This window comes from Serinus canaria, chromosome 4 (assembly GCF_022539315.1).
Source record: "Serinus canaria isolate serCan28SL12 chromosome 4, serCan2020, whole genome shotgun sequence".
Lineage (NCBI taxonomy): Eukaryota > Metazoa > Chordata > Aves > Passeriformes > Fringillidae > Serinus > Serinus canaria.
In genome coordinates, this window is record NC_066317.1 from 10,331,296 (window position 1) to 10,346,777 (window position 15,482).

The following is a 15,482-nucleotide window of genomic DNA, read 5'->3' on the forward strand; positions in this document are numbered from 1 at the left end:
AAGAATTGCAATTAAAAGGCTTAAATCAGCAATTAAAGAGTTGCTAAGTACAAACATCAAATTTCTGTTATTACAGTATATCTACTCTCCCAATCTTTAGAAAGAACAATATTAACACCCAAGAAAGTAAAATTTGGCAAGGTAAAATAACCTCTTTAAAGTCTTTTTTACATTAGCCCTTAAAATTAGCAAGTTTGATGAAAGGCAATGAAATATCTCACTTTAACATCTGCTGTAGGAAGTCAAAATAAACATTATATTGGTTTTATTCCAGTGGTCTTATGGGATTGTAAAGGCTAATGACTTTAAGCTTTCTGATAGTTAGGTGATGAATAAATGTCCCTTTAGAGAATCTTATGCCTGGCCTTAAAACTAGGCTATGAGCCATAGGAAGTGTGTTCCAGGCAGTACGATGAAGGGAGGCATTCCTCTCTCCCTTTGTCAGTTGTTTTACCCTTTGAACTAGCCTGGGCAGTTCCTTTCTGCAGGCTGACTGCTCTTGTCGTGTCTGTTGTGCTGCCCGTCAGAGCCTACGTCATGCACGTTCAGCAGAACCTGTAAATCAAGAGTGGGGACAGCACAAAGCTCTGCTCCTCCCTCACGTGTCCCACACCAGCTGCTTCTGAGGGGCACTGCTGGTGATGGACACAGACCCTTTACAAAAACAGAACAAAAAGGCTTTGCTCCCAAAGAGGCTGCAACTGAAATCTAAAGATAAAGGAACAGCTGAATCCACAGAGGGAAGAAAGGCTGGTTTTGTTCTTTCTGAGCTTTCAAACAGGCAAGAAGTAGGCAGGGCTGAACTTTTTCAGGAACAAAACCTGGCTGTAATTTTGCACTCCTGTTTTGAGAAGTGAGTCTCTTTTATTTCCGGGGCAGGCCTTTGTTGCAATGCTGAAAAGCACTCTAAGTCTCCCACCTGTTGTTTTACCTTACTGCTCACTGAAGCACTCTCTGCCATACACACATCCTGTTGGCACCCAGGAACTGCTGGGAACATGGCTGGTGATTTAATTTTGCTCACAGCTATGGCAGCTGTCTCTCTTCTTTCCACCTTCCAGCAATGTAAGAAAGAACTGTGGGCTGCGTGACTGAGGTTTGGGGTGGTTTCCACTGGTTCTGAAGTATGGGAATTATTTTATGATAAACTGGTTGCTCTGCAACTTTAATTTCTGAGAAATCCTGAAGTTCTTCTCACCAGAGCATTGTTTACTCTCTTGGCAGTCTTAGTTGCCTCAGGGGGACAGATTACTTTTCCCTGTTGGATAAACTAATTTGTTCTCAATTCTCTTTTGTTGACTTCTTGGAACCATATTATTATCAGAGCTTCTAACTAGCTGTTAGTTACCCCAAGGCCATGTTATGTCTTGATTTTAATCGTATTTAGGCACCTACAGAACTGAAAACCTCAAAAATGAGAGTAAATCTGTGAAATCAAATACACCAGCACTGGATTAAAAGTGCTGTAAAAACTGTTTCCAGTAACAAAGACACATACTCAGTATCTAAAATGAATTAAGAAAGCAACATCAGGCAACAAAATTATCAGATATTACATCTTTTGTTCTCATCATTACATTTCTTTAGGGGGTAAATGGACTTATTTTATGCCCTGCTGATATGCCTCTGAGAATCAAGGAATAGGTTGCCCAGGGAAGTAGTGGGATCACCATCCCTGGAAGTGTTCAAAAGGCATGTGGATGTGGCTCTTGGGGATATGGCTTAATGGTGACCATGGCAGTGCTGGGTTAAGGGTTGTTCTCAAGAATCTCAGAGGTCTTTTCCTACCTCAGTGGTTCTATTCTATGATTAGAAGGGGGCAAATCTGAAAAGCTCTTTTTGCTGTGCATCAATCAAAAACTGCAGTATAATTTTTTAATGCTTGACATTATTTTCTTTGAAATATGTTGATTCGTATAGTTGGGAACAAGACACATTTTGAAGGCATTTTGCTATACTAGCATGAGATTTAGGGCAAGTTATAAATAATTACTCTGCCTTTTTTCTGAAATAGCAGTGCCACCTTATCTAGCAACCCATCAATGTGGCTTGATTATTTATTGTTCTCAAAGCCTCAGCTACTGAAACAACATTTGTACCCAGCAGAAGGAAAAAGTTTGAGAATATGACCCTTCCAATTGAAAAAACCTAAAACAACAAAACAGAAGGCAAATAAAAAGTACTGAAAATTCACATGCCCTTTTCCTGTCATCAGATCAGCTCTAATATACCCTGTGATCTTAATGTTTCTATCTGGTGGTAGTGCTTATCATCAACTTCTGAGAAAGTTCAGCTTGCCTGCTTTGATTTTTAACCTGAAAGTGTGAAGGATTTCACACACCCAACCAAAAACCCAGGTATTATTTGGAAAACTATCTTGAAAACTCAAGGAGTTCTACAGATACTGACACTGTGAAGGGAGGTGAAAAAGATGTTCTTTATGATGGATAGCCTATATTAGTTAATCTTAGTAAAAATCACAGGAAAGATTATATAACCTGGAGTTGCATTTACACTGGCAATCTGACTTCAAGCCCAAAGAGAAACTTGTGCAAGAATCTGACCAGTTGACCTGATTTAAACTATCACAGCTTTCCAGCATGGGTAACCCAACACAGATTAGTTCATGGGAATTCAGGTGAATATTGTGAAACCAAGACTGCAAGCACGTGTTATAACCAGTTCACCTAAAGAGAGCAGCCCAAGTGTGACCTTTTCCTGGGAACTAAATGCAACACGAAGAGCTCAGTGCTCTGTTCGCTCTTTTGTTTATTCTTCTGAGCTTCCAGTCCTGACTTAGAAAGGTGCTAATGGGCAATACTACCTCCCTGGAGCAGTGATGGAAGTCAGGCTTCACTTAGCAGCCATCAGAGGTACAAGATTAAGTGTCTCAGAACCAGGAGTTATTCAAAGAATCAGGTCAGTTGAAGATTAAGTAAGAAATGCTCAAGGGTATAAAAAAGGAACTGAAACAATGCAGGAACTGGTTTCCAATAATGAATCTAGTTTTAAACAGTTGAGATTTTCTGGAGAGATTAGTGTTTTATAGACTGATGGGAAAACAAGAGAATCCAACGAAAGAGCAGAATTAATCCCAGTCATTGATACAGGAAAGAGCAGGAACACAGGAGTCCCACTACTCATCTAATCTGAAGGATGTCAGTGAACTAGCCACCTTAAAATTATTTTTTAGCAATTCTAGGACCTAGGAAGACATTATTAAAAAGTAATTGCTATGGTTGAATTGATTGTTTTTTTACAGGTTATTAGGCCAGGCCATGCAAATTAATATGCACTATCATAAACTGTGATACAGGCAGCAGTTTCTCTACAGGCTTTTTAAACATATAAATGTTTTGAGAGCAATGTTCTTTGAAAGCCTCCTTTGTCCCATGTTTTCAGAGTAAAGGTATTGGCTCAGTAACCATAAATGCTCCCTGAAGATGAAAACAAAAAAAGGCATACAAAGGCAAGTCAAGCATGCTTTGTAACTACCTCAGTCATATTTAATTTAGCCTGTTAAAATTGAACAACTTGATACAGGGAGAAGAAAAGCTGTGAAAATCTTCACTTACTCCTGCTGCACTGCTTTCTTGTTAAACCAGCAGCACAAAATGTAAATTTGGACTTACACTGCTACTTTCCATTCACTGGGGGAACTAAAAGGCAAGTCCTATGCAGTAACAAAACCCATGGTGATTATTCCTCTCCTGAGCAGTTTTCAGGTACCTGTTTGGTATCTGTCTTGTTCTGCACACCAGGCCCACCTGTGGATGACCATGTGAATAACGAGGACCAGAGTCTCCCAGGTCCCTCAAACCAGAGCCTTGCTGCCCCAGCTGTTGCAGGGGCAAATGGCATTACAGCTGAGGCTGCAATACCATGGCCTTGATGATTTGCTTTGGTTGATTATACTGAACAAACAAAGATGATTTGGCCCTACAGTGTCTTAATTGTCTTATTTCCCTCAATAAGTTTTTTTTTTTGTCCCGCATCCATTCAATGCTTTTAAAAAAACCCAAAACCAAACTGCTTTGGACGCAGTGAGCTGCCTTGGCTTGCCTTAGTTCCTCAGTAGAAAAACCTGGTCCCAGATTGATTGTATGCCTTGAATGGCTCCATGCCATGAGAAAATGAGGATCACATTGCTGGCTCAAAGGGCCATTGCACTAAACACTACAGCTCACCTACCACTTTGATCAACCCCAAACCTGTGGGAGAGCAGGGGGTCTTCCTGGATGCAAGTATGAAGAAGGGTCCTGTATTTGGGCCCTACAGGGTGATAGCTGAGCTGCCCTGACTGTTCTCCAGAGAGAAAGACTAAGGGGTCATTTGAGCATGGCTTGTGATTACTTATATGGGGAGAAGACAGAGGGGAAAATGCTTTTTTGAGTGTGTTGATTTGGACAGCCTGGTTTTTGGTAGCAGGGGAGGCCACAGAAGTGGCTTCTGTGAGAAGCTGCTGGAGGCTTCCACCCTGGCCGACAGAGCCAGTCTCTGATGGCTCTGGAGATGGACTTGCTGCTGGCCCAGTTACAGAGGTTGGTAACACCCCTGTGATGACACACTTAGGAAGAAAATCAGAAGATCACCAGTGCAGTTTTTCCCAGGGGTGGCAAAGCGCCCTTGCCGGGGCCATCCCGGCGCTGCCGCGGCCGCCGCTGCCTGCGCCATGGCGGCAGGGCTGCCGGGCCGGCAGCGGGAACGAGGCGAGCAACTGCCCAACACGGAACCTGGATGAGATCAACCTCTCAGTGCTTTGGGATCCTGCAGGAATCCTTGAATTGTGGAACTTGTTGGCAATGGTACTTACAAGCAGCAGTTTTTCTTCTAGTCAGAGCAGAGTGAGGACACGAGAGGGAAAACAACAAGGTGGCACCAAGGTCAGTGGAAAAGAGGGGGAGGAGGTGCTCCAAGCACCAGAGCCAAGGTTCCTCCATGAGTCATAGTGAGGACCACGGTGAAGCAAACTGTCTCCCTGTAATGCATGAAATTCACTGGGGATGCAGAGATCCACTCACAGCCCGTTGGAAGAGTGCTCACACCAGAGTGGGTGGATGCCAGAGAAAGCTGTGATCCAGTGGGAGACCCGAATGGAGAGAGAGGGCCCTTGCATGACTGCACCCTGTAGACAGTTTTGGAGAGACTGTTTTCTTGTGGGAGGGACCCCAGAGCATAGCAGAGAAAAAACTGCTCTCCCGAGCAAATAGATCTTGAGTGACAAACTGACCACAACTCCCCAGGCCTATCTCCCTGTGTTGTTGGTGGGAAGGAGGGAGGGGCTGGGGGAAAAAAAGCTGTTTTAAGGCTTATTTTACTTCTCATTATCCTCCTCTGACTCTATTAATAATAAATTTACTTTATACCTTTATATTTGAACCCATTTTGCCCTTAGAGTGTTTTTCTCCCAATCCTTGAACAACTCATGAACCCTTTGTTAGTTTTTTTCCCCCTCTCTTCTGCCCAAATATAGCAGCAGAGGGTGAGGGAATGGCACTCATGGATGTCTGGCATTTGGCCAGTGTCAACCCACAACACCGGGGCAAAGGCAAACAAAGTCACAAGCACAAGGCTAAGATATCAGAGATGCACAGGACAGCACCACTAATATTTCTAGCTGTATTTTAGTGCCACTGATCCCACAAGGGAACATAGAAGGCATTTCCTAGGCTCCCCCCTTAGACGAGTGCTTTTAGTGGGCTCTGGTGGGTGCCTGGTTTCTGGATCCAGGTAGATTAGGTACAAGGTAGGCAGTGACCTTCTCATAGAGGGTGGTGGCTATGACATGGCCAGGAAAATAATAATATCAACTCCAGGTAATAATAACTCCAGGTACCTAGGGAACTTAAAAGGCAAACAGGGTGTTTCCCAATAGCTCTGCTGCATACAGCAAATTGCTATGTATTTCCTTTTGTCCCTGTGACAGCCCCTGTTCAGCTTTCAGAGGGAGACTTCTGCAATGAGGACATCAGTAAAATGAGGTATGCATATAAATGTGAGATGTGTTCTTACCATGCTGGTCAGAAGTGTAGGGAGAGTGTGTGATTGGTTTGGGAGTTTTTGGTAAAGAGATTATTTACTGTGTTTTTGGTAAAGAGATTATTTACTGTGTACAGTTACTAAATATAGAGTTTTTACTCTATATTTAGTAACTGTACACAGTAAATAATCTCTTATTTTTATGGCATTACCTCTATTCTAAAAAGTGATTTTTACAAGACAGGAAAGTACTATCAGCTCCAGACAGTAGAGGAAAAACAGCACAGGTCTTCCAACAGATAGCTCTCAGAGGTCTCCAGCACATCAGATGGAGAGCAAGGAACATGCTACAGCCTCCCCAGTTGCAACTCTCTCTGCTCTTTCCAACAGACTGAATTTTGAGAGTCCAAGACAGATGGAAAAGTCAAATGTTGTAAGTTATGGTCAAACAACTTTAAAAAGGCAGCTACCAGATTTTTGTTTCCAAAGACTGTAATGCTGCCCAGTACTTCCAAGCCCCACAGCTCTCAATGTCACTAAACAGAAATGACCACATGTCAGTCAAAGCAGTGGGGCAGTGACCCCCACCAGTGCAGTTTGGTTACTGACACACCACTGGGGCACTGCTGTGTGACTAGGCTGTACCCCAGGGCAGTGTGCTTCTAGGATTCAGATGAGACACAAGGATATTAAGCTAGTGCAGCAAATGCAAATGCAAAAAACCAAAAAAAACTCCAAAAGCCCAGAAAGAATGTATTTCTGAAATAACAATTTTCCCCCTTCCCCATGAATCAGAGAAAATGCTGAGTTGGACAGAATCCACAAGGATCCGTCATCGAGTCCAACTCAAATGTCTTTCTTGCAATAAAATCTAAACTTCTGTAAGGAAAAACTAGTTGGTCTAATATTGGTCTTTCTTTGGAAAAAGCCGAAGAACAATGGTCTCCATAAAAAAAATAAATTAAAAAATTATGTGTTAGAGATGCAACTGAACCAAAGGAACTGTGTCAGGTATGAGCCCTTATTTTGGCTTGCAGGTCATTTTGCTTGGCTGGTGGGGAAATTAGGAATAAAGCACAAGGTCATGTCTCTGGCTGTCACTGGAGCTCCAGAATCTGACAGAACATTTCATGCACACTAAATCTAGAGATCATTAAGATGGTGGCAGTGAATTACAATTCAGTCCAGAAGAGAAGCATAAAACTTTCTCTTAAAAAGTCAACTTTTCTTTGCCTCTTTCGCTAAAAGACCAAACAAACAAACAAAACAGATAGCTTTTCAAATAGTTCAGCTATTATTTTAATAATAATGGGGTAAGTTCAGCTCATTTCAAAGTTGCTGCTCAAATTCTGATTAACTAGGCAATCAGATTACCCAAACTTAACTGGGGTCTGAGATCCAACAGACTGTAACCTAGGGAATTCAGGTGTTCTGGATCTAGCAAGCTGTGCTGTGGATAACATCACAGATGAAGATAAGCAAAGAAAACTTGTGTCTGCAGTGGATAATGGTGGATATCCTATCTAAGAAGACTATTTTCATAAAGAGCTTCAGTTTTTAGAGGGCTTCAGTGATTAACTAATGACCCTGTGCAAAATTATTTATATTTATTTCAAAGAATCTCGTCTGCTGTAACTGTAGCTGTAGTGGATAACAATAATGAGACATACTATGCATTAGACAACTTGTTAGATAACATGATTCATTAGACACAGGAGTTTTCCTATTTCCTTAAAAAGAAATTAATTCAAAACCACTGAGAAGAGATTTACAAACAATATATTGGTGGGAAAACTGATGTCCACAAATAAAGGTGTTACGGTCTTTGCCATAAGAAAATCTATTATGTCCTCTCTATGCCTTCACTAAGGCAGCTGGCCTCAGCAGAGTAATCCAAATTCCTCTGGCAGTCCCAGTAATGCTGACACACAAAACTTGCACAGCAACAAGTGTGGAGAGAAGTGATTAACATCACATCAATGAACTGGAATTCCTGCCTGTCTCTGCAGCGCAGCCGCTTGATTGAGGATTATTTGTCCTATTTATTTCCATGTAGTTGGGATCCAGATCCTTGCCTGAGTTTAAATGCCAGGAAAATATTTTAAACAGCTTGTATCAGAGATTTCAAAAATGAGACATTTTAAGAGTATCTAATTCTGGCTTGACTGTACTCCCACAGGACATGACTTTAGTATTAACTTTAGTAGCAACAAAACAAGGCCAAAGATGACTCTCTTTGAAAATCCCACCCACAGTTCTTTTCCTTTGCAGACTAATGTTCTTTGAAATTTATTCTGCAGACAAAACTGCATGGAGTTTTACCCAATCTTCCTGACTAGCCTCTGGACTGCAGGATGTTTTCCAATCAAGATAAATACTTTCTGCTTTTATCTTGGACTGTCAAGTTTTACATAACTTTTTAAAATGGTGGGATTATCAGGAAGTAATTGACTGTAGACATCTTTTCCCCTGCTTTTAATTAACACAGCCTTCCTAGCAGATCACTCAGTGACACTGAAATCCCCATGGCATTTCATAGAGCCCCACCAGCTTTCCCTTCTCTCTCCAAACCAAGGAGCTCTCATAGAGTAAAACTTGTGATAGTTATTATTAACCCTTTCCCAATGTTTTAGAAGCATGAAGTCTGGGCTGGGGAAAGGATAACCAGCTCATGTCCATCACTCCTCTCCTTCCTAAATAACTCCATTTTCTCTCTGCTCCAAACCAGTAATTTTTTGTTTGGGGCTTTCTTACAGTCCCATCTCCACTGTAAATCCACTGTAAATCCAAAGAAACACCACTTAAGTCAATGAACTGGATACGGAATAATACATGTGCTCATGGACAGACACTTGAATCAGGGACGATCTCAGCTGCTAGCCAGCAACACAGGTGCTGTCACATGCAAGAAATGAAAGATTTTGATAACCTTCCCTTGAATTAATGTCTCAGCTATGTTCCACATGCATGTTTACAGGAGTTAATCCAGCACACCATGAAAGCTGTCCTCTGAAACACACACAGAGTTTAAAACCACAAAATTAACAAGCACTGCTTAGTCTTGGATAATTCAACTGACCTCCATCCCCTGCTATCAATCAAGTGGAGGTGACTTTATACTCTTCCCTCAGGGAGGTCAGAAAGCTAACTTCACTACAGCTTCCTTCCATGTCCTTGGATAAAAGCTGCTATATAAATGCAAAGCAGGTTATTAACAACATAAATAGGATTCCCTTCCCAAAACAAACACCCCCCCCTTAGCACAAACTGCCATAATAATACAAAATGACAGAGCCGGGTCAAGTCACAGTGCTTCAACCCACTATCCTGTTTCTGGGATAATCACCAAACTGGGGGGATTAGGATTCCTGTCACTTCCTGAGATGTCCCTTTGAAGGAATGCTTTTGGATATTTTTGGGCAGTCCTACATCCACCCCTATCTGCAAACCCAAACAAAGAGCTTCTTGCAGTGACTGTGTAAAAATACACATATCTCTTATGAATGACTCTTTCCCAAGGTAACTTCCCAAGTTTACAGCTACCCATAACTTTCCAAGTTATGGGTAGCTGTAAAAATTCCCAAAGCAATATAACTAAACCACATAAGTAGAGTGGCTAACTATCTATAATCCTCATTTTTTTTGTTTTCTGACTGTTTTCCCCACTATATTAATATTTTCTTTCTTAGAATTAGCTTTCTTTCAGGGTATGCTGTACATGTTTGCCTGCTACAAGTACTTCCATGGTTATGTCCATGGAAGGTGAAAGGAAGGTAAGAAGTTACCAACTGGATGCAAGTTAACAGCTCCAGGCTGTGGTCTGAAGTTGGGCTGAGAGCTAAGGACTGGCAGTGAAAAGTGATTATAATTGAATGCAACATGTGTAAAGTGTCAGCAATGAGTCTGGAAGCCCTCAGAGAAGAGGGCTGGGTGTTACAGCAGAAGCCTAAGTTAGGATGTGCATGTGCTGCAGGCCAGGAGAGAGAAGAGTTTTGATGCTCACCTTGTGGGCACATGCTTTGTACTGGGCATAATTTACAGTGACAATTAAAGAGACCTGGAAACAGAAGCAGAGTTTTGCATATCAGGACTGCTGTAGCATGGGAAGCTGCTCATGCAAGGCTTGCACCATGCCTGCCTGTGTGCTACCTGCATTTTCCCTCTGTCTGTCACATTAAGACCTTTTCTGTAGCCACACAAGTTGCACTAAAGGAAGCAAACAAATCTGGGTTTGTAGGCTGATGAAGCTTCACCAAGCAGGTAAGAGAACAGGGCTCCAGATAAGCATACATTAATGAATGTTGAGTGCACAGCATCTCCTGATATGAGTTCTGCTTCGACAAACATTGGCAGTATGGTTTGTTCCATTTCACTGAAGGCACTGCACTGTCTTCTGTGTCCTGATCTGAGGCTCTGTTCCACCCTCTATCATCAGTCACAAGAAGAAAAAAGTGCAATATGTGCTTGTCATAAAAGACTTGCATGACTCTGATTGTTTTGTATCTTCCTCTTGTCTTCCAGAGGAAGATAAAAAACAATCAGACTATTCTGTAGTGAATAATCCTGCAGCAGCAGGAAGACTGTCCTACAGGGCTATTTTCCATGGCTTGTGTACTGATGCTCCCATTCTCCTTCACTACAGCTCCACCAGTCCTTTATGTTCTTTGGAAGTGATGCTGCTGGGGAGAAGGGCAAGGCTTTTTTCCAGAGCAAATATGTGGAGTTAGCTTCAGATCTCCCAGTAAGAGATGCAATAATTCAAATAGTGCAATGAACACCTGCTAGAAGATGGGCAACTGATAAGGAAGTTGGGGGAGCAGAAACATGTAAATAATCAAACAAGCAGAGCATAATGGGCTTTTCTTTAATCAACAAAGGAAAAAGTCCTTTGTTCAAGAAATCTTGGCCATGCTTTACTTCAGCACTCTTAAACCAATAGATTCAGCCGCTCAAGGAAACTGAAGAAGAGTAGCTGGCTTCAATATTAGACAGAGCGTCACACTTTGGTGAAACTGAATTTAAATTAAACAGAGGATGTTAAAAGCCAGCCTGGCAGCCCTGGGAAACGGTTTTGCTCCAAGGCCTCCTAGTTATAAAGCCTGGTATTCATCCTCAAAGAAGAGCTGAGCTAAAGACTCTTCTCATGCTCTCTTGAAACTGAGAAAATTCTTCACCATTTTCATCTAGACATGGCATGCCTAGAAAGGCTACTTATATCAAGTCTTTAGGCACCTAAATCTTAGGTGAGATTCTCAGGCTCTTCCTTTCTGGTCCAGAAATCCATCTCCAAGCCACAGTGATCACCAGCAGCAGATCTCCCAGCTCAGCAGAGGGTACCTGCCCAATAGATGTGGATGTAAGAGATGTGCACATCTCTCCCTTAGCTCCTTAGGGCTTCTTTCTCACACTCCTACACTTGGAGTTGCAATCAGGTGCTCAAGATTTTCTGTGGCTTTACCTACAAGTCTTCATGTCACAGGATGAGGTAGCCTCATCCTGAAGCCAGTTTTTAACATCCACATGAAAATTCAGAAACACTGGGGGAAATTTTTCCTTCAGAGAGGGTATTAAGAATCTCCTATTAGGAATAGGAAGTCATGCATGGGAATGGTTTATTACTGAAACCCCCCAAGGCAGTGTTCCAGCCACAGTCCTTTCTGATTCCATAGACTTCAACTGGTTTGGACCAGCAGTTTCACCATAACATGGACAGCTCAAAACTTTCTGCATTTCCCTTTGAGGTTAACAGGGTTTTATTTGAGTGTGATAATTCTGATTTGCTTGATGCAGCTGGTACAGCTGGGATTGTCAACAGCTTTCTGGATGAATACCTGGACTTCAGCATGATGGAGAAAGTCCATAAATTGCTTTGAAGGTGCTCTTTTAAAAATAAATACATAACATGGATGTTTTGCCTGTACCCCAGAAAGATTGTAAGCTACATGTGAATAAAACATCAGAGCTCTTTCTTAACAGCCCATTGCAATGTAAAATGCATGCGTTTTCCTGAGCTGTTTACACTTGCTCCTTTCCCTACACTCTTGGGAAAGTTAATAAGACAGAATGTCATGTCACATCTACATTTGCAATTAAATGTTCTCTTTCCCCATATAGTACTGCAACCCCACAAACAAGTCACATAAAACTAAAGCCATTAATTTACTAAGTAATTTAGTTGCAACTGACACTGCAAGCATCAGCCCATCTTACCCATTGTCCTTCAGTTTTGCCAATGCTTCTGTATCTTCCTGTGCTGCTCTTCATTTTCCCCAGGCTGTGCCTTCTGTTTTGTGCAAATGTAAAAACACTTCCATGCAATATGCTGCTGCAAGATCCCTATTTTCCAAGTATATCCAATCCCACTGCTGCATAAGCATATATGGAAACACTGCTTACTTCAGAAAAATGGTTAAATCTTCACTTGGCCCTCACTGTCTACAAAGGACTTTTGGATTTTATATTTTGGAATGTGCTCACAGTTCAACATGTGCTCAAACATTCTTGTGGAAGTGGGGCCCTCCGTGGGCATATCCCAGTCCTCACAGGAAACCTGAAGACAAGCTGTGCCCAAAACACAACACTTGTGAGGGGGAGAGCCAGCACAGACAAAAAGAAAACACAGATGCTCGTGTTACAACTGGGTGCACTGCATTGTTTCCCACCAAGGCACAGATGGCTGAGGTGCGAGAAAGACTAGACAAACATTCCCAGATTCCCAGAGAATGACCACAGCTCTGGGAATCATAAAGTCCCAGTGAAAAGTGAACTGACTTTAAAAACAGTTTTCTGCAAGAAGAAGGGAGAAGTCATAGCTTACCACTGTGAGCTCAAAGTATGCCAACGACCAGCTTAAACTATGTAGAACAGAGATGCAAGGCCATGCCTGTTTTGGCAGCTCCTGATAATTCAGATTATTTAGGCAATGCTGAATATACTCATGAGAGAGCCAGCAGGAAGAAATTTACCTTGTCATGCCTCTGAAGACATGATTTGGCCAAAATAGCTGCACATTTATAGTGGAGTTCAGTCAAATCTGTATAATGAACATGCTTATTGTCTCTCCATAGTGTAGTGAGGTTGATAACCAGACCACAAGATAATTGAGAGGTGGATTAGATTCATAAAAACCTTTCATATTAAAAAGGTGGACACGTATGGACACATGGAAGTGGGGCTGGAATGAGATAATCTTTAAGGTTCCTTCATCCTGTGATTTTATTAAATTAGTTCATGATAAAAAGACGCAACTTAGTGCCTGCAGGTAGCAAAGGCTGAAATGGTATTGAAAACCGTAAGATGAAACGTACAAAGATGCAAGACCTGAGTCCAACAATGTTTGTTGAGGGGAAAAGGACAGATCATGTTGGTGAACAGGCTGGAACTGACACAGCTGCAGAAAGGGTGGCTCTCCATCACCTGCCTTCAGGGAGAAAGTACATCAGAGCCAGATTTAACAACCACAGAAATCATCAGAAATGCTTCCACTAATTTTCCTTCCATGGGCTGAAATATGGAAAATCCATCTACCAACCTGCCAGTGATGCTTTCAGCCAGTCACAGTGCTGGAGGTAAGGATTTTTCCTTTTTTTTCTTTCAGGGATTTTTCTGCCATTTGTCACTGCTTCTCATTACCGTGGGTGAGCCTTTGCTCGTAAGAGTGGCCACTGAACTGGGACCTTTCCAACACCCGATCCCACTGGGAAAGCCCTCACCATCTGCTTGGGTCCTCAGGGGAAACCCCGGGACCCGACCCTCGACCCCCAGGGGGGGAGCATCCCCTGGCTGCTTGTGGGAGCCTGGCAGCGCTGCCCAGCCCAGCTGTTTGCTGCCGCTGCTTTGGGCTTTTTGCTACGCTCTAACCCGACATCCCATATCTGCTCCATCCCCGCGGCTCCTGGCATGGCTTTGGAGTTTTCACTACACTTTGTCTGCCACCCTGGGTGTGCCCACCTCTGCTGTTCCAGCCTGCTGCTCCGCGGTTCCTGCTGTAGTGCATTACAGACCCGGAGGGGCACTGAGACCGGCTCCTTCCTGTGGCTTTGCAAAGGGAGCCCCTTCCCTCCTCTCTCCCTTTGTGCCGCCGGAGCCGCCATGGCCGTGTGGAGAGGCGGCCGAGCTCGCGCCACAGCGCCCCCTGCAGGCGCGGGGGAATCATCGCACCCGCCCTGCCCGGCCGGGAGCCACCAGCGCCCCTGCTGGCCGTGACCGGAACTGCACCGGAGGGGAAAGTGCCCGAGGGCCGAGCGAGGCTGCGGGTGGGTTTGTGCTGGGCTCTGCTCGCCGCAACGCTGCTGCTTGTGGGGATGTGAGTCTGGTTTTATATCTATATACATATATATATACATACCTATATGTGTATGTGACTCTGAGTGTGTGTGTGTGTGTGTGTGTGTGCGCGCATGTATGTATCTATGTACGTATGTATATTCCAGTAAAGAAGTGTTATTCCTTTTGCCATATCTTTGCCTAAAAGCCCCGTAACTTCAAAGTTATAATAATTTGGAGGCTAGGGGGTAATATTTTCCATTCCAAGGGAGGTTTTCGCCTTTCTTGGCAGACGCTTTTCTTTCAAATCTACACACAGAGGCAGCAAGAAGCACTGCTGCCAGTACCAAAATCCAAGACAAAGCTCCAAACTATGTAACAGACTTGAAATACAGACTAGAGGAGGTCCAAAGGCCATCTACTGATTCAAATAGGTCTTTGCCTCTGAAATTATTCCAAGCTTACCTGTTGTAATGTTTTGATGTGTTACCTTCCCTGTCCCCTCCCCTCCCCAAGTATGGACAGGCATGTCCAACAGATCTGCATGCACATCCCTAAAGGCTTCTGACAACACAATTCTCACAGTGTTGCCATGGTAGGTGATAGGGAATTACCCTAACTATGTGTCTTTATCCTTCTCCAGTTTTCCTGTTTTCTCCAACTTCTATGTCCAGCTACACGTTTCCCTTCTTCCCCCCCACCTCGTTTCCATCTTGTCCCCTCCCCTGGAAGCACCTCCTCACTCCCTATTTTTGCTCCCAGCACAGAATAAACACAAAAGGTTGGATCTGCCTCCTCTAGCAGTCCCAATTAAGGACCAACTTCCCTGTAGCATCTGCCTGAGCAGAGGCCTCTCCTCAGAGCACAGGAAGTTTTGGTAGCCCACCTTGCTGGAGAAGGGGACACTATGGCAGAGGCTGGTGAAACCCATCCCATCCAGCAGCTCATTACAGCAGTCTGGGCTCTGCTGCACAGACACAGTTGCTGGGGCTGCCTTGATGCTGGGATTCACTGGCTGCTGAACCCGCTGGAGCAAGAGGGACATCCTGGGATGGGCCACACCCAGTCTGTTACTGCTGAGATCTAACACCTGTACCTACACCAGGTGCCTTGATGTAGCCATACAGAAAATCCAGGGCTGATTCAGACCTGCCTGCATGCAGATTCTCTCCTCTCCATGGAAGACTGCTCACTGAGGCGCAAGAGTGGGGCAAGACATGATCCATATAAACCAGGTA

General features: G+C 43.4%; 1 protein-coding gene across 1 annotated transcript; it reads left to right on the top strand.

Moving 5' to 3' along the window:
- The first annotated feature begins 998 nt into the window (after positions 1-998).
- On the top strand, positions 999-11,852 carry MGST2 (microsomal glutathione S-transferase 2). Its single transcript, XM_030239468.1, is given in 6 exon segments — positions 999-1,065; positions 7,017-7,116; positions 8,280-8,383; positions 9,669-9,741; positions 11,721-11,761; positions 11,764-11,852. Coding segments are annotated over 6 exon segments (474 nt in total).
- Positions 11,853-15,482: the final 3,630 nt, after the last annotated feature.